This window comes from Megascapheus bottae, chromosome 6 (assembly GCF_031878675.1).
Source record: "Megascapheus bottae isolate mThoBot1 chromosome 6, mThoBot2.hap1, whole genome shotgun sequence".
Taxonomy (NCBI): Eukaryota; Metazoa; Chordata; class Mammalia; order Rodentia; family Geomyidae; genus Megascapheus; species Megascapheus bottae.
Window position 1 is genome coordinate 69036945 of NC_143514.1, and position 19468 is coordinate 69056412.

Genomic DNA, 19468 nt, shown 5'->3' on the forward strand with positions numbered 1-19468 from the left:
TGTAGGGCTTGGGTTGCTCCTGTGTTCTTAAAGGAAATAGAGGTCAGGAAGTTTCTCCTTGTAGGGCTGGGCCTTTGCTGAAATGGAGACCTAGCCCCAAAGAATTCAGACTCTACAATTCATGATAGCCCACAGTCACAATACTTGAAGGGAGACCAGAGGGACGGCCTAGCTAATGTCCGCCCCTGTCTTCTCCTGATGTTGGGATTGGGAGGGTGGATGCCTGACCTTTTCCCCCACTAGATTCTTCAGCTTTAGGAAATCCTACTGGGCAGGCAGGGCCAGGTCAAGACTGGAGTAGGCTGGTTAACTTGTAAGCCAGCTGGAGAAGGCCCAGCACCCTGGCAGACTCTGGTAGTTGTGTTCTGACATGTGGACTTAGACAGGAGTGGTCACTTCTCAGGAAACAGCAGCTACTTAGCTCCAGGCTGAGAGGAGGGGGCAGGAAGCATGGGCCTTCTAATCCCTTTGATATTCTTGCTTCTTTTAACCCCAGCCCAGATGTTGGGTCCTCAAACATCTCCAATGGTGGTTCTCAGGACTCTGGACCACCTTAAGGGCTGGCTACATGTAATGACCCTCTCCCCGGAAAAATGCATATCCTCTTAAACTCTTGCTTGCAAGAGTTGAAGTCCCACTGATGCCAGCTTGAGAAGTTCTGGCCTGCAGTCAAACACCTGAGGGTGACTGTGACATTGCCTCTCTTACCTGCTTCTCAGAAGCCTGGCTAAGTTCAAACACGACAGAGAGAGTCGGAGGGGGTCCAAGGGCTTGGAGTTTTGGGTGGTAGGGATCCGCACTGGGGGCTCTGCTGGCTGACTGGCAGGAGGTAAGCAAATTCTAAAGATTGACCTTTCCAGGCTGGGAGTGTGGCCTAGTGGTAGAGTGCTTGCCTAGCATGCACTAAGCCACAAGTTCCATTCCTCCATACCACAAACATAGAAAAAGCTGGGAGTGGTGCTGTGGCTCAAGTGGTAGAGCTCTAGACTTGAGAAAGTCCAAGGACAGTGCTCAGGCCCACAGTTCAAGCCCCAGGACTGGCCAAAAAAAAAAAAAAAGTTTGACCTTTCCTACTTGTCCCATTCCGACCGGTGTGATTCCCACTGCAACATTTCATCCTGTTTTCACATTAGTCTCAGTAGTAGATAAGGAATAGCAGTGTAGGGCCCAGAGTGTGGCCTAGTAGTAGAGTGCTTGCCTAGCATACATGAAGCCATGGGTTCGATTACTTAGTACCACATACACAGAAAAAGCCAGAAGTGGTGCTGAGGCTCAAGTGGTAGAGTGCTGGCTTGAGGAAAGTCCAAGAACAATGCTCAGCCCTGTGTCCAAACCCTAGGACTGGCAAAAAAAAAAAAAAAAAAAAAAAAAAAGCAGTGTAAGAACTCCACATGCTGAAATTTCCTTTGATTATAATGAGATGAAAACTGGGCATCATTTGTTTTTAAACAGCCTGCTATATAGGCCAGTCTATGCTCAGATTTGTCATTTTCCTCCTGCTTTGGCCTTCTTTTTTTTTTTTTTAATTTCGGTAACAGATCTTGAACTCAGGGCCTAGGTACTGTCCTTGAGCTTTCTCAAGGATAGAGCTTTACCACTTAAGCCACGGCACCACATAGGCTTTTTCTGTGTATGTGGTACCAAGGAATTGAACCCGGGTCTTCATGTGTGCTAAGCAAGCACTCTACCAGTAGGCCACGCTCCCAGCCCTTGCTTTGGCCTCCTGAATGCTAGAATCACAGGCATATACCAGGATGACACCTGGCTTAGGGCATCAGGGTTTTTTTTTCTATTTTGTTTTTAATTAACAGCTTTATTGAAGTGGAATCAGTATAAAATAGCATGCACATATGGAAGGCGTAGTTTGGCAAAAGCTGCCCTGTATGCCTAAGATCAGCTAAGAAATCCACATTGCCCGTCCTGAAGTGTCTGTGTGGGTGAGAGATCGGACAACCTGACTATCCCTCATGAGACGAGAACCAGAAAGAGGAAGTAAACAGGGCAAAGAAGACAGTTACTTGAAAATTATACTTGTGGAGGGTTGTAAGGCAGAGAGAATGGCAGGATATCACCATAGAGACATGTAAAAGATTTCTGTAATAATTGTGGTAAAAAAAAAAGTTTTAAGCTAGGGGCTGGGAGTGTAGCCTAGATTGAGTGCTCTCCTAGCGTACACGAAGCCCTAGGTTTGATTCCTGGGCACCAATCACATACTCAGAAAAAGCCAAAAGTGGTGCTGTGGTTCAAGTGGCAGAGTGCTAATCTTGAACAAAAAAATGTCCAAGGACAGTGTTCAGGCCCTTAGTTCAAGCCCCAGAACTGGAAAAAAAAAATGTAAGCTAGGGCTGGGAGTTTGGCCTAGTGGTAGAGTGCTTGCCTAGTATGCACGAAGACCCAGGTTCAATTCCTAGGTACTACATACATAGAAAAAGCCAGAAGTGGTGCTGTGCCTCAAGTGGTAGAGCTCTAGCCTTGAGAAAGCCCACGGACAGTGCTCAGGCCCTGAGCTCAAGCCTGAGGACTGGCACACACACAAATAAATGTAAGCTAAATTTAAAAGCCAATAAAACCTGGGCATGGTGTACATGCCTGCCATCAAATCTATGGCAGGAAGTACAAATAGGAGGATCACAATCGAGGTCAATCCAAGACAAAAAAAAACAAGACCATATTTTGTAAAAGGGTTGGGAGCATGATTCAAGCAGTAGAACGCTTGCCTAGCAAGTGCAAAGCCCTATGTTTAAACCCTAGAATCACCAAAACAAACACCCAAAATAAACTTACCTATCAGCAGTGTAAACTGGAAGAAAAGGCAGCTGAGTCATTTCCTCAGTCCTCCTCAGGGATCGGAGAACCATGACACTTATGAAGTATGGTATACATCCTTACACACGTCACCTCCTTTCAGAGCATCTTCATCTTCATAATGCTCCTGGTCGGGTGGTTCCTTGACTTAAACTTAGGGGAAACTGGATTTGAAAGGTCAAGGCAACTCAAGAAAGGTACACAGTTAGTAATAGAAAAGTAAATGGGGGCCCGGGAGTTTGGCCTAGCGGTTAAAGTGCTTGACTAGCATGCACAAAGACCCGGGTTCGATTCCTCGGTATCCCACATACACAACCAAGCCGGAAGTGGCAGAGACGAGACACAACCAAACCGGAAAAGTGGCAGAGACAAGACTGCGACGGCGACAGAGAGCGAAAGAAGCGAGCTGAGCTGAAGTGAACAGAGCCCAACCGAGTGGTGGCCGGAACGAGCAGGACTGGAGCGTGCGGGAGCCAGAGCCAGCGAGGCCGGAGCGAGCGGGGCCAGAAAGAGAAGGGGGCCAAAAAAAAAAAAAGAAAAGAAAAGTAAATGGTCTGATTTCAGTTGTCTGTCCTTTTCCCTATGTCTGGCAACAGCTGTCACCATTGATAGTTGCTAGCTCCAATGAATAGTTATTTATTTATTTATTTATGTCAGTCATGGGGCTTGAACCCTGGGCCTGCGCCATCCCTGAGTTCTTCAGCTCAAGGCTGAAGAAGGATTCGGGTGCAGGAAGTGAGAGATTACATAGGGGGAGGGATGTGGCCACAGTGGAAGTGGATGTGATCTCAGAGGATGGGGAGATACCTCCGAGTCTCTCGTTCTTTTGTGACTGGGTTGGCTTTGAACTGAGATCCTCAGATCTCAGTCTCCTGAGTAGCTAGGATTACAAGTGTGAGACACCACACCCAACTTGAATATTTATTATTTTAGTTTTGTGGTGTTGGGTTTGAACCCAAGGCACTGAGCATGTTAGGCAACATTTCCATTTATGAGCTACACCCCAGTCCAACATCTTTTCAGGGTGGTTGTGGGGCTCGAACTCAGGGCCTAGATGCTGTCTCTGAGCTTTTTTCCCCCTCAAGTTTAGCACTCTTATCATTTGAGCCACAATTTCCACTTCCAGCTTACTTTTATTTTTGGTAGTTTATTGCTTTCCTGCCTGGGCTGGCTTGGAGCTGTGATCCTCAGATCTCAACCACCAGCACCAATCACACACACACACACACACACATATGTAATGATTCATATATGTATAATTTTTATTGAAGAATGATATCTAGAGGAAGGGCCGGGAGTTTGGCCTAGTGGTGGAGTGCTTGCCTAGCATGCAGGAAGACATGGATTCGATTCCTCAGTACCACATACATAGAAAAAAGCTGGAAGTGGTGCTATGGCTCAAGTGGTAGAGCTCTAGCTTTGAGAAGCCCAAGGACAGTGTCCAGGCCCTGAAAACAAGACCAGGACTGGCAAAAAAATAATATCTAGAGGAAAGTCTAAAAGTTATAAAAATTTTAAATGTTGGCTAGGGATCTAGCTTGGTTGCAGAGTTTTTATTTTTTAAATTTTTTATTATCACTACGGGTTGCAGTTATGTTCATACAGTAGTGGGGACATTACTTCTTGAACATTGTTACCCCTTCCTATGTTTTCTCCCCCTTTCCCTCCCTCTCTCTCCCAGGTTGTAGAGTTCTTCTCCAACATACTGTTTTGTGAATATTGCTGTTACAGGGGTTCATTTTTTGTCATCTGACATATCATCTTGTTTTCCCCCTTTTCTTCCCTGATTCAAGTATGAAAGTAAGTGTATGCACAATCCACCAGGCACCAAAGTCAGATATAATGGCAGATCTCGTATGCTTGGATTTGACACCTAACTTTTCAGGGGGTAAAACTTTAAGTACAGCTTGATGAATCTGCATGAACTGAACTTATCTATCTATCCAGCACCCAAGTGAAGAAACAAAGCAATCTAGGGTCACTAGATTCTCCTCTGCTACTAGACTATAGTCCCTTTTAACTTAGGAGACTTAGCATATAGGTAATTAGAGGAGCCTAATGCTAGGGTCCTTTAACTTGGGGTCCTTGTGGGATTCTGAGATCCATGAATCACCTGAAATTATGGGTAAACATTTCCTTGAGGAGGCACTGCCTTCATAAGATTTTCCCAGATGAGAGAATCATAGCTACAACTGAAGACTAGTCCATCTGTCCATCCATCCATCCATCCTGTCGTCAAGGCTAGAGCACAGTAACAATGACTACCATGTGAAAACTTAGTAAGACATGCCAGGTACTATGCTAAACATTTTATGTGCCATCTTTAGCAAAAGTATACAAAGACTGAAATGTAAATAGATTTGCATTTTGTAGCCATAAGAATTAAGGGTCGGAAGAAGTAACTTACCCAATAACACACATTAGTTATAAGATTATTAGGAAGAGGTAGTTTACATCCTCATACTGAAGCCTGTGCTTTTGCTAGCAGACCACCATGCCTTCTGTAGTAACAGGTTGCTTAACTTCTGCTGAAGACAAGCTAAGCTTGATATACCAGGCTGAACAGGAACTGAAAGAGTGAAGTCAAAAGCCAGGGTTTAAATTTTTTTTTTTTTTCAACAATTCCCTTCTAACCAATGGGAACTTACTTGGAAGGTGGAAGTCCTGCCTTTAAAAGATGCACTTTGCCTTCTGGAGGTGTGGCCTCAGTAGATTTTCTCAAGTAGGAGTTACTATCTAACCACAAACCAACTGTCTTGTTGGTTTGCACTGCATGTTAGAGGATGTTTATGATTGGTTGATCAAAGAAGCAACATTTAACTTGAAAGAAAAAAAAAAAACACCCTGAAATAGTCAAGGCTTACTTCAGAGATAAAGATAAAGCTTCCTGGTAAGAAAAAACTCCACCTGGAATCAGAGATTAGGCACTAACACTCTGTCTTAGGGTAAAACCATTATTGCTTCAGTAACTACTGTTAGCTACTGTTAATTCCTTTGCCAACAAATCAGCTTCCGTGGAAAAGTCAAAGACAGGTGATCCAGGTGTAAAATTCATGTGAAGTGCTTTGTAAACTGCAAGGACTCACAAAAGTATTAGTAACCGGAAATATTTAGTTTAGGATTCGATTTGAAAGTGTTACCTCTGTGTAGAAGGCAAAAATGTTCCTGCCTCTGAAAGCTATTGCAAGAGTGGGCAGCTTTCCTATCAGTGGGCCACAGGCAGTCAGTACTTCCTGTCTCTGGAATGGCTCTTGCCGTTTCAATGAACCACTAAATAGACTAGCCACAAAAGAACCCATGGCCCCATGGTAGTAAATGAAACATGACATTGAGTCTATTCAGCTGACATAGAAGGCTACATGGGGGAAAAAAAAATTGAATACACCTTTTTCTTATATACAGTGCAGATAAATCAGGATAGTAAACATTAAAATTTCAGAGAACTGGTAATAACTGAAAGTGCTGTAATCCCATCACCTTTTCCTCAGCCCAAGTGTCTACATCTGATTATCATTTAATACATATGCTTGAAAAGTTGCCTGTTTCAAATTGCATACCCTCTTCTGCGCTCACTGAAGAAAACACTATCACAGACTATCTACCAAAGCAGCAATGTAGATTTTTTCAGGATTTTTTTGTTGAAACTTTATTAAAAAAACAAAACAAAAACAAAACTGTCATGAACAATAAATTACAATCATTCCCCCTTTTATAAATTCTTCATAAAATATATTTGACAATTTTAAAAGAAAATTTCAAAAGTAGCTTTCATTTCTGAAGTGCTGATGACTTTTTTTTTGACTATTTTGTCATGCTGGTGAATTATTTTGTAGCTGCTACAATAGTTTGATTGATAACATTTTACAATGAAAAACAACAACAAAGAAAAAAACAGACCACCAGAAAGAACTATTTGTGTGCTATTTATCCGACACTTAACGCGTACTTTATCGCGTACTTTATCATAATGACAAAGTATCCCTTAGCACCAAAAGTCTACAGGAACCCCATATTTCTAAGTGACAACTAGTGCAAAAGAACATTCTAGAAACTAACTGTACAATCCTATATTTTAACAGGACATAGCTGCCTATAAGCTTATTTGAAGTATTTGGTCTTTTTTTTTCAATTAAGACAAATTTCATAAAACACTACAAACCATGGCAAGAGACTCTATGAGGAATAATTTATTACTGAGTACCTATTATGAGCAAGGCACTAATATGCACAAATTCTTGACTTAATTTTTCCTCTAGCAAATACCTGAAATTTCCAAATATTGCTAATCATTTTTTATTTCTTACTCCTGATGAAAAGGCATGTGGCTAAATGCCATTTTGTTGTGTCATTTTATCAACTCACCTTTAGTGCTGAGCACACACTAGGTACTTAATAAAATACCTTTGATGGAAAGAATGAAGATATATAAATAATTCAATATCATTTTGCTTGGTATTATAGGGTATTTCTGAATACAAAGACTTGGGACAATTTTAGAAGAAAATTCCTGTGAAGAATTAAAGAATTTTACTTCACAGGTCAAAATCTTTCAAAATAAATTATAATGAAGCTTGGGAATGTAGCTCAGTGTAATGTGTTTGAATAGCATAGTCAAGAATTTGGGTTTGATCCCCAGCACCACAAACAAAACAAAAACTATACTCATTCCTTTAAACAAGGCAAGATCACAAATAAAGGAAAGCTGTGGCTACAAGCACATAGATATCTGAAGAACAAACAAAGTGCTGCCATACTTTCACCTATCACTCCATCTGCTGAAGTACCATGTTATTAACAAGATATTAGAATGATACTTTTTCTTATTTCCAGTAATGCAAAACCCTTGGTGCTAAACTAAATGACCTAGAGGGTCAATGACCTGAAGTTCCGATGTAGTTCCATCTCTAATATCCAAAAAGTTAGTTAGTTTGTTTTTCTTTTTTGAGGTCCTGGAGATTAAACTCAAGGCTTTAAGCTCTTACCACTTGAGCTAAGCTACCAGTCTAGAACTCTTATCTTTAATACTTTGAAAGTCATGTTACCTTTTTCATGGTAAGAGGCTTAAATTCAATAAAATGTCCATCCAAAATTTAAATTTTCAGATTATAGTCTAGAAATGTACATACTTTGATTTTTGTGATGTTTTACCTTTATTTTCTCATCACCTGTTGGTCCGTTTTTTTTATTTTTTTTTTCCAGTGTTGGGGATCAAACCAAAAATTCTGTGCATTGGCAAACAAGCACACTACTATTGAGCTACAACCCTAGCCCTTTGCACACATTTTTAAATGGGGGGAAATGATAAGAGTAATAGCATCAAAGTTATGGAAATTCAAAAAAGCTAAGGAAACTACGCAAACTATCAATAATATTCAGTATGGTAATACTACTGGGTTTGATATTTGTATTGGAATATTTAATGAAGATCTTAGTGGGCTGGGGTGTCGCTCAGTGTTAAGAGTGTTTGTCTAGTATGTGCAATGCCCTGGGTCAATCTCCATCACTGAAAAAAAAAAATAGTGCTCTATAAAGATTCATCTAGTTACAATGTAAAATCTATTTACTCTTACAGGCTAATAATCTGGCTTCAGAAAACACTTTTTCCTTAGATTTTTAACCTGCAATTACAGGAAGACAAACTGGAGACAATCATACAGTAAAAATTACTTTTAAGAAGAATAAGTCTCCTGGTTTCTGATACAGACCATAGCAAGCGACTGTATAAAATCAGTAACCTTGTGTTCTAGAAAGTAGTCAATGCCACAGTATTTTATCCATTTGCCAAACTGTATATATGTCATCTCAACTTCAGAAAAAAGTGACCAGTATTTAAGACAACTATTATCATCCACTGTCTCAAATGAGACAGAGAAAGAGCATTCATCAGTGCCAAAAATAAAAAAAGGAATTCTAGGATCTGAGAGACCATACCAGGGCAGGCAATGAAGGTAGAGCTCATTTGGTTTCTTCTACTTTATCTGAGGCTAAGACAACGCCTTAAAACAAAAAAGTATTACAGCTCCTTTATAGCAATGTTTTCAGAAACAGAAGAATCCTACGTTCAGATTTGTATCAGACTATAAATGTTCAAGTATAAACATGTCCTAGCACAGTGGTTTAATTAAATGAACATCCAGTTACCTAAAGAAGGTATGAATGAACCATTAACACCCTTGCCAACCTGCTACCATATGAACACATGACTAATTCAACACTAACAGCTATAGGGCACTGGAGAACTCAAACATGATCCAGCAGCTCTGAATTGCTTAACTTCAATTAAGTTTAACCAGTAATTCTAGACCCTCCAAAATGATGTCTTTGAAGAAAACTGTATAGTATTACAAACCAAACCAAACCCAAAACCTTAGTATGTTTTCCTTAGAAGGGCAGGGAAGGAAGATTTGTTTATTTTTTTCATCATTGATTCCACCAGCAAATCCCCAAAACCCAAACCTGTATCAAATAACTTAAACAGAAGTGGCATTTTCTTCAAATGGAATGCAAAATGCACATAGTCACATACCCACATATACATAAATATATACATATATGTTTCCTTTACAAAGCTTCAAAGGTTGCATTACCAGCATGCAAACCTCTTCTTCCATGGAAATGCCTAATACTGACAAGGAATGTCTAAAATACTTAAAAGAGACATAGTTCTAGAAAACTGGACTTTTCTCTTCGTGGCTCTTAAGGGAAATTTTCTGCCAAATTTCTAATGATTAAAAAAAAAAAAAAGATACCCACATTGGTAATACACATACTAATGGCCTGCTTGGATTAAGGAAAACGAGGGGGGGAAAACCCCAAAAGACTACTTAACAAAAAGTCTCAACCCTAAGAAGGCTAAGTTTAGCTTTTTGTGTTCTTGTTGCCATATAATGTTGCATCACTTGAATCAGAAGCAGCATTTCATCCTGACAGTTGCAAATAAGACGTCACGTTTCCCAGCTACTATCTTTAAATGCAATCTGTACTAATCTGAGTTCTAGTTCAAAAGCATCGGGACGATCCTGAGGGTTTGCAGCCAGCATTTCCTTAATCAGTTGTTTCATTCGCCCATTCATAGTTTTTTTCTTCACAGGAATGAGAAGTTCCATTTTGGGATTTTCCAGAAGTGCCTCCCCAACAGGCACAATTTCAGTTCCTTGTTTTACATAACTCCCCAAGAGTTCTTTCTTTGTCTCCGTGTCTATGAATGTGATCCTTTCCAGCATTGCCCAGATGATAATCCCCAGAGCAAAGATGTCAGCTTTCGCTGTATAATGTCCTTCCCATACTTCTGGAGCCATGTAGAAATCTGTCCCACAGGCAGTGGAAAGGAAACACTTGTTCACACTGACAGGTTCTTCTGGGTTCTGTCCAGATGCTGAACAAACTTTACTTAGGCCAAAATCAGCCACTTTCAGTGTGGGTTCCAAGTCACTGGTATCCAACCTGCTTTGGGAAATCAGGATGTTATCAGGCTTCAAGTCTCGGTGGATGATTTGGTTTTTATGCAAGAAAGCCAGAGCACTGCTCAATTGAAGCATAAAGCTGGTGTTAGTTTTACGATTGGGTTTCCTGGATAACAGATATTCGTTCATGTCTCCTCCATCACAAAAATCCATCACAAACCACAAATAATAGGCGCTTCTGGGATCAAAGGCAATTTCTCCTTTTAATGAAGTCTCTACAAGCTAAGAGGAAAAAAAATATTACAATCTGTACAAATTATACATTTTAGTTATTAAAAGAAAATAATAGATTCAAAGGATGCCAGCCTCTTATTTTTGTTTTTGTGGTGCTAGGGACTGAACCCAGGGCCTTTGAACATACCAGGCAAATGCTCCACACTGTAGTAAAACCCAGAATCAAGTCTTTAATGTTAAGTAGAAATTCCATGAATATTTAATTTGGACAATGCTTTCATGTGTGCATCTTTTTGTCCTTTCTTTTTTTGGGGCGGACAGTTCTGGGGCATGAACTCAGAACCTGGGTACTGTCCTTGAGCACTTTTGCTCAAGGCTAGAGTTTTACCATTTGAGGCACAGAGTCACTTTCTGCTTTTTTCTGTGTATGTGTACCAAGGAATCGAACCCGGGTCTTCATGCATGCTAGGCAAGCACTTTAACCACTAGGCCAAACTCCCGGCCCTCTTTCTTTCTCTTTTTCTTTCTTGCTTTCTTGCTTTTCTTTTCTTTGCCAGACCTGGGGCTTGACTCAGGGCCTGAGCACTGTCCTTGGGTTTTTCTGAAGGCTAGCACTCTACCACTTGAGCTACAGCACGACTTCCGGCTTTTCTATATATGTGGTACTGAGGAATCGAACCTAGGTCTTTGTACATGGTAGGCAAGAAAGACAGTACATTTCTTTTTTTTTTTTTTTTTTTTTTTGCCAGTCCTGGGCTTGAGTTCAGGGCCTGAGAACTGTCCTTGGACTTTCTCAAGGCTAGAGCTCTACCACTTGAGCCTCAGCACCACTTTCGGCTTTTTTCTATGTATGTGGTACCGAGGAATCGAACCCGGGTCTTCATGCATGCTAGGCAAACACTTTAACCACTAGGCCAAACTCCCGGCCCGCTAGGCAAGCACTTTAACCACTAGGCCAAACTCCCGGCCCCAGTACATTTCTTTTATTTATTTATTTATTTATTTATTTATTTTATTATTTTTTTTATTGTAATTAGTAAAAGGGTTACATGATATTTGCCAGATAGAAGGTGCATTAATTCACATACATTGATACCCTTTCACATGTCTTGGTACCCATTTCCCTCCCCCTACATTTCTTTTTAGACCTCTTCTCTTGCTCTCTCCCAGTTATTCTTTCCCATCCCCCCATTTTTATTTTATTTTAAAGTTCAGCATTTCACAATGTTACTTTGTCTCTTGTGAATACACACCAAATCCGTACGCCAAAAAATAAAATGCATTTGAAAAGTTTTATTTTTAAACATATCAATCTGGCTTATATTTTCTTATAACGAAGCCGAACTCTATTCATCATTTAACTCATCATTTTAACTGCTGTGTTAGGCACTGGTGGCTCTTACCTGTAATCCTAACTATCTAGTAGACTGAGATCTGAGAATTTCAGTTTGACATCAGCCCAGAAAGAGCAGTCTGCAAGACTCCTCACATAAGACCTGAGTTCAGTGGTTCATGCCTCTTGTCCTAGCTATAATCAGAAACCTAATGCAGACAGATCCTGGCCCTGACAAGTACTCAAGGCAGGAAGCACGACCCTATTTCAGAAGTAACCAATGAAAAAAAAGAACAGTTCAGTGGTAGTGCACCTGCCTAGAAAGCATGAGGCCAAATTCAAATCACTCAGTACTGAAAAACAATAAAACACAAAATTAACAGAGCTGCTGAAAATCAGAGCTGTTGAAAAACAAACTGATAACTTTGTGTGTGTGTGTGTGTGTGTGTGTGTGTGTATTAGTTCTGCAGCTTAAACTTGGGGCCTGGGCACCATCCCTGAACTTTTGGGTTCAAGGCTAATATTCTACCACTTGAGCGACAGCTATACTTCCAGTTTTTTTTTTTTTTTTTTTTTTTTTTTGGTGGTGGTGGTAAATTGGCAATAAGAGCTTCATAGATGTTCCTGCGTAGGCTGGCTTTGAACTATGATCCTCAGATCTCAGCCTATTGAGTAGCTAGGATTTTTTTTTTTCTTTTGGTTGTGGGGCTTAAACTCTGGGCCTGGGCACTGTCCCTGAGCTCTTCAGCTCAAGGTTACCGCCCTACCCCTTGAGTCACAGTGCCACTTCTGGTTTTCTGGTAGCTAATCGGAGATAAGAATCTCACGGACTTTAGTTCCCCGGGAACCTCGATCTTCAGATCTTAGCCTCCTGAGTAGCTAGGATTACAGGCATGAGCAACCATACCTGGCTAGGATTTTTTATTTTTGACAATACCCATAGAAGCCAAAAATTATTACTCCAACATATGGGAAAAGTTGGGTTATCTATTCATTCTGATATTAAAAAAATTGCCATAAATCAAATACAGGTCTACAAAGCTTTAAAAAATGAAACAGATTTACTAGACAGAAAGGCAATATAAATACAAAAATCATTGAATCAAATCTGAAAGTACTTTATATTTTAAATTCTTATAAGACCTTGCCAGTTGCGGAGGCTCATTTTATACCTGTAATCCTAGCTACTCAGTGGGCTGTAGAGATTTAGAGAATCACAGTTCAAGGCTACCAGGGCTAAAAGCTGTCAAGACCCCATGTCCAGGACTTAAAGCTAAACATGCTATCTACACAGAAAACAAAAATAGGAGGACCACAAGCTGAGGCCCAACTGGAAATAAATGTGATATCCTATCAGAAAAGTAACTGAAGATTTTGTTGTTGTTTCGTTTTGGTTTTTTTTTTTTTGATCATGGGGCTTGAACTTGGCTTAGGAGCTGTCCCTGAGCTCTTCAGCTCAATGCTATGGCCCCACCCTTTAGTCAAGCCCCACTTCTGTTTTCTAGAGGTTAGTTGGAGATAAGAGTGTCAGGTTCTTTTGTGGCCAGACTAACTCTGAACCCTGATCCTCAGATCTCAGCCTCCTGACTGGGTAGCTAGGACTATGGGCGTGAGCCACCTCAGTGGCTTTTTTTTTTTTTTTTTGCCAGTTCTGGAGCTTGAACTCAGGGATTGAGCACTGTCCTTGGGCTTTCTCAAGATTAGTGATCTACCACTTGAGCCGCTAAACTCCTGGGCCCTCAATTGGCAATGTGCTTTCTTAGTAGCACTGGGCCCTGAGTTCATGTCCTATCACTGACAAAACAAAAAATCAGGCTTTTAAACAGTAATAGTCTAATGGTATATTCTCAATTTAAACATACTCAAAGCTATTGTTTTTCTTTCTTTTTTGTAAGTCTTGGGGCTTGAACTCTGGGCCTGGGCACTGTCCCTGAGCTCTTCAGCTCAAGGTTACCACCCTACCCCTCGAGCCATGGTGCCACTTCCAATTTTCTAGCGGTTAATTGGAGATAAGAGTCTCATGGATTTTAGTGCCTGAGCTGGCTTTGAACCACTATCCTTGATCCTCGGATCTCAGCTTCCTGAGTAGCTAGGATTATAGGAGTGAGCCACCACATCTGTCTATTTCTTTTCTTTTCTTTTTTTTTTTTTTTTGCCAGTCCTGGGCTTGAGCTCAGGGCCTGAGCACTGTCCTTGGACTTTCTCAAGGCTAGCACTCTACCACTTGAGCCTCAGCACCACTTCTGGCTTTTTTCTACGTATGTGGTACCGAGGAATCGAACCCGGGTCTTCATGCATGCTAGGCAAGCACTTTAACCACTAGGCCAAACTCCCGGCCCCTGTCTATTTCTTTTCTAAGAACTGACCTTACCAAGTTCTGATCTTTAGCAACATCTTGAATATCCTTCTATTCAGTGAGTACAGAGCTCTAGGAATTCCTTCCTTCTTTCCTTTTTCCCTCCCTTTCCCTTTCTTTCTTTCTTCCTGTCCTAGGGCTTGAATTCAGGGCCTGGGTATTATCCTTAAGTTTTTTTGCTCAAGGCTGGCACTGCTCCACTCCCAGCTTTTGGGTGATTAACTGGAGGTAAAAGTCTCATGAACTTTCCTGTGAAGCACAAGCTTCATCTGTCAGGCAATTCTACTCCTAATCTGCCACTTTCTAGCCAGGTAATTCCCCTTCTTGGAGACAAATGTTAGCATTTGTTAGTATTCTATTTTCTACTCAGAGACACTTACCTGTAAATAAAGGGAAGAATTAGAGCCATGGGACATCTTTTGCACCATTCCGTCTTTCTGCAGGATGCACTCCTCCAAGTGAATCACGTTTGGATGTTGGCTTTTGATACTACTTAGTGCCCAGAACTCTCGGAGGGCCAGTTCAACATTTTCAGGGGCATGGCATCGGATTTTCTTTACTGCCACCCGGGCAGAGGTCTTTCTGATGACTGCTTCATACACAACTCCGTAACTGCCTCGGCCTACCTCCCGTATTAGATCGTACTTTGGCTGGCTACTCACCATCTTCAAGATCGACGTTTCTGGAAAAATCAACAAAGTACTGTGTTGAAAATTTGGTGTAATTACTAGCTTGTATTTCTCTTTATATACATTTTAGTTATCTGTTTTATGTCAGTGTGTGAAGGATACTGTTATAAACTTGGGACAAATCTAATTTGAATAATAATAAAGGTAACATTCAAGACTTACCATGTATAAAGAATAGTTTCAAGTACTTCACATTAAACGCTATCCTCACAATATTTTTGTTGTTGTTGTTTTGGCCGTGGGGCTTGAACTTCGGGGATGGGCACTGTCTCTGAGTGCTTCAGCTCAAAGCTATCACAGCACCACTTCTGGGTTTTTCTGGTGGTTAATTGGAAATAAGAGCCTCAATGACTTCTGTGTCTGGGCTGGGTTTGAATTGTGATCCTCATATCTCAGCCTCTTGAGTAGCTAGGATTGTAGGCATGAGCCACAGGTACCCTGGCTCTTATGAGATAGATAGTATGTCATTTTAATAGATGAGGAAATGAAAGCAGAGAGTGGGTAAATAAAAAACCCAAAGTCAAATAGCTAGTAGTCAATGGACTTGGGATTTGAAGTCAGGCAATCTGGCTGAGATAGCCATGACTTGAACCACTAAACTGTTTCTTAAATGAACTAATGAAAAAAACGTTACTGTTAAAAAAAAAAATAAAGCGGGGCGGGAGTTTGGCCTAGTGGTAGAGTGCTTGCCTAGCATACATGAAGGCCCAGGTTCGATTCCTCAGTATCACATACATAGAAAAAAGCTAGAAGTGGTGCTGAGGCTCAAGTGGTAGAGCTCTAGCCTTGAGAAAGTCCAAAGACAGAGTTCAGGTCCTGAGCTCAAGCCCAGGACTGGCATAAATAAATAAATAAATAAATGAATAAATAAATAAAAATAGCCCTAAATTCAGCAATTATATTTACTGATCTTAAAAAGACTAACAATGGGGCTGGGAATTTGGCCTAGTGGTTAAAGTGCTTGCCTAGCATGCACAAAGACCCGGGTTCGATTCCTCGGTCCTATATACATAGAAAAAAAAAGCAGGAAGTTGTGCTGAGGCTCAAGTGGTAGAGCTCTAGCCTTGAGAAAATCCAAGGACAGTGCTCAGGCCCTGAGCTCAAGCCCCGGACTGGCAAAAAAAAAAAAAAGAAAAACGTTGAAAAAGACTAACAATGAAGAAATAAAATTCTAGCTTCTCCTTAAAGCTGGGCATATACACAAAACATCATAAAATAGAAGGAAGCAAACAAAACAAATCTCTAAAACCAAGACAATCTTCACAGCTAGATGGTTTATGCTATGAACTGAAAGTAAACCTTATCATTCATTGAATCAAAAGCATTTAGTTGTATTATTTGTAAGCAAATGGGGCCAGCCACAAACTGTAATCCTAGCTACTCAGGAGGCTGAGATATGAGGATCAAAGTTTAAAGCCAGCCCAGGCAGGAAGGTCCAAGAAACTCTTTTTTTTTTTGAGCCTCAGCACCACTTCCGGCTTTTTTTCTATGTATGTGGTACCGAGGAATTGAACCCGGGTCTTCATGCATGCTAGGCAAGCACTTTAACCACTAGGCCAAACTCCCGGCCCAGGTCCAAGAAACTCTTATTTCCAATTAATCAACAAAAAAGGCAGAACTGTGGCTCAAGTGGTAGAGTGATAATCCTTGAGCACAAACACTCAGGTATGATGCCCAGGCCCTGAGTTTTAGCCTCAGGCCTGGTGCATGCACGCACGCACGCATGCACGCACACATGCGCGCGCGCACACACACACACACACACACACAGAGTCAGTGTGATGAGGTGATGCACATCTGTTATCAATCTATGCATTCAAGAAGTGAAGGCAGGAGGACAGGGAGTAGGAGGCCAGTCTGGGCTATATAGCAAGACTTATTCCCATTCCCTCCTCCCCATTCCCCACCCCCAAACATGAATGGCCAAATAATTCATGTTCAGAATTTGTTTCTTATATTTCTCCTTTATTTCTTGCAAAAAAGTTTGTGGAGAACTGCTCCTCCTTGCTCCCTCTTTTTTGTGGGTATGAGGATTTGAACTCTGGGCCTTAAGACTTGACCTGTGAGGGTGGTGTACTGTCACTTGAGTCACACCTCCAGCCCTGCTTTTTTGCTGGTTAGTTGGGAGATGAAGTATTGCTGACTGTTCTGCTCTGTCTGACTTTGAACCATGATCCTCTGGATCTCAGCCTTCTGAGCTGGGATTATAAATGTGAACCACAGGTGCCTAGCAGAACTGTCCCTTTAAAAATAAGTTACTTAGACTGTAGATACTTTTTTTGTTGTTGTTTAACAATAGTTACTTAGTTCTAGGTCATTTCTGTTCAGAAAACCATCCCACACACCAAAGGGAATTCTGAGGAAGTTCTTTGGCATTGGGCATGATTTAAAGACACAAGCACAGGGCCTCCACTGAAACATCTGAGTGTTGAATGCAGAATTTAAGGGTGCTTTCTCACTTCTCAGATCCTTATTTGTACACTGTCGCCGTGGGCAAACAAAGTGACCGGAGATGGTACCGGATTTAGAGGGACTGTACACTCAGGGAAACCAAAAAGGGACTAAGCCCTAGAGCTTGAGAGGGTGGGAACTGCGAGGTGCACTGGGCAGAGTGACGAAAAACTGCTGTAGGTAGGTCCCACTTCCTCTCTAATTGGTGGCCTGTCCCTTCAAATTCCTACAGTGCTGCCTAGTGTCTGACTTCCTGCTACAGAATCAGAGCGGCAGCCTATCCTGCTAGACGTGCCTCGTCAGCCACTGTGTGTTTATTTCCAAGCGCTCTGTTCTCGGTTACAGCCCCTTCTCAAGTACCGTGACCGGCGGCACCTAGAGGAATAAGGAAGGAGGAAGGTGGCTGGCTCTCAGGTCCTGGGGATCGGAACCTGACGACAGCACGAGCGGGGCAAGGTGTGCATTCAGGTGCACCGCCCCGGGCGCTGCTGCCCCGCAGTGCCCGGCTGGCCGGACCGCACCCCTGCCGGTGCGGGGGACAGGGGTGCCGCCGGCCCCGGCGCCCCGGGCCGTGCTCGCCTGCCCGGCGATCGGCCGACCCGCGCTCTCCCGCCCGCGGCCAGAGGAACCTTGGGCGGGGGCGGAGGGGGAGGGAAAGCAACCTCCTGAGGTCCCGCCGCGACCTCAGCTCCTCCGGATCGAGGGCGGACGACCGGACCTGGGGAAACGTCCCAAGTGGGAGCGGAGGCCGCAGCCGGGTCCCGGAGGCTCGAGGAGCTCCGGGCCTTCCCCACAACGATTCCGTTGACAGGCCTGTGACAGGCCTGGAGGGGACGAAGGGACGTGCAGGCCGGTCGGCTCTGCAGCAGGGCGTCCGTGTCGCGCGGAAGAGCCAGAATTTACCTCAGGGCAGCCGCCGCCGCTTCTCCCTCTCATGGGCTCTGCAGGCCGCCATTATCGTGCAGCTCGCGCCTCGGCCGCCGCCGCCGCCGCCTCCAGTCAGAGGCCGGCGCGCGCCCCTGTGGTGCGCGGACACACCCCCTCACGCCCGCCACGCCCACAACGGCTTCCGTAGCCCCGCCCACCGCGCGCTCCCGCAGCCCGGCTCGGCGCTCCGGCTTCCTGGCTCTGCCGGGAGTCCGCGAGTCGCCGGAGGTGTGCGCGCCGCGGAGCTTACCACTGGAGTCCCTCCCCGCAGGGGTGACCGGTCCTGCCCGGGCTCGGCCACCCCCCCGGCGGCAACAGGTGCGCCCGGCCGGGGGTGGCTCCGCGGCGGGAGGCCCGGGCCTGGTGCGCACGCAGCTGCGGCCTCGCCAGCCCTGCCCGCCCTCTCCCGACCTACCGAGCGGCGGGCTGGCGTGCGGAGGTCGCTCGGGCGGGACGCGCGGTGCATCTTCCGCGCGGAGCGGAGGTGTCTGCGGGCGGCGGAGCTCGGCGGCGGGCTCGCGAGGGAGCGCGGCCCGAACCCGGGAGGCTTGGCAGGCGCCCCGCCAGCCGGGAAGCTGCACCTTTTGTTCCAGTCACCGAGAGGGGTTGGCGGGCGGCGCGGTTGCCGAGGCGGCGGCGCGGCGCTGGGTTCGATCGTCAGAGAAGGCGCCGTCCCCTGCCCAGCCGGCGCGGTGGTATCTCCCTTAAAGAAGCCGGAGCCCCATTGTTCCTGACCGCAGGGATCGGGGCGTCCTGCCCCGCGCGGGAGGGAGGGCGCGGTGGACGGGACGGCGGCGCCCGCGCCTCCCCCACCGGGCGGGCCTGCGGGAAGGCGTTCGGGAAGCGGCCACCGACGGAGCCCCGTGGGAGTTTCCAGCTAGGACCATGGTCATCCGGGTGGGACAGTCCGTCCGCGCCTCAGGCCCGGGAGTCGTTCGTCTGTGGCACGGCTGTCGGTCAGGCTCGGGCACACTGCTCGCTTGACAGCCAGCCCCGGGTTGATAGTCTGTCTGAGAGAGGCCAAGACCAGTTAGCTCTACAGATGTGTCGGCATCTGCCAGAAACGTTCATTCCTTCTCTGATTATTCTGCACCTACTGTTGGGTAACGAAAGAGGTACGATGTCCAAAGAACCTGTCACACTGCGCTCCAGGATCAGTCATCTTACTTTCTGTCTTCCATTTATGGGCCTTCTTCCGATTGTGGGCCTGGGTTAGGTCTTTAGACAAGTGACCTCATTGAATCCTCGCCCGAATCCCATGAGTGGAGAC

At 44.0% G+C, this 19468-nt stretch overlaps 1 protein-coding gene across 3 annotated transcripts; it reads right to left on the reverse strand.

Moving 5' to 3' along the window:
- Positions 1–9574: 9574 nt before the first annotated feature.
- Pdik1l (PDLIM1 interacting kinase 1 like) lies at positions 9575–18768 on the reverse strand. 3 transcript variants are annotated; one of them, XM_090335511.1, is made up of 3 exons: positions 18614–18768; positions 14512–14813; positions 9575–10490 (listed from the first exon to the last, which is right to left on the reverse strand). In XM_090335511.1, exons 2-3 carry the CDS (start codon positions 14794–14796, stop codon positions 9750–9752), a joined length of 1026 nt encoding a protein of 341 aa, XP_090191637.1. In that variant the 5' UTR covers positions 14797–14813; positions 18614–18768; the 3' UTR covers positions 9575–9749. The 3 variants fall into 3 exon arrangements, with proteins under 3 accessions (XP_090191637.1, XP_090191634.1, XP_090191635.1); XM_090335508.1 differs by lacking the exon at positions 18614–18768 and adding an exon at positions 18175–18263; XM_090335509.1 differs by lacking the exon at positions 18614–18768 and adding an exon at positions 14983–15035.
- Between the last annotated feature and the right edge of the window lie 700 nt (positions 18769–19468).

Coding starts and splice junctions, on each gene's coding strand:
- Pdik1l (XM_090335511.1), bottom strand. CDS start 14,796: ATGGTGAGTAGCCAGCCAAAGTACGATCTAATACGGGAGGTAGGCCGA. Junction 10,491..14,511: donor ATTCTTCCCTTTATTTACAG/GTAAGTGTCTCT, acceptor TTTTCCTCTTAG/CTTGTAGAGACTTCATTAAA.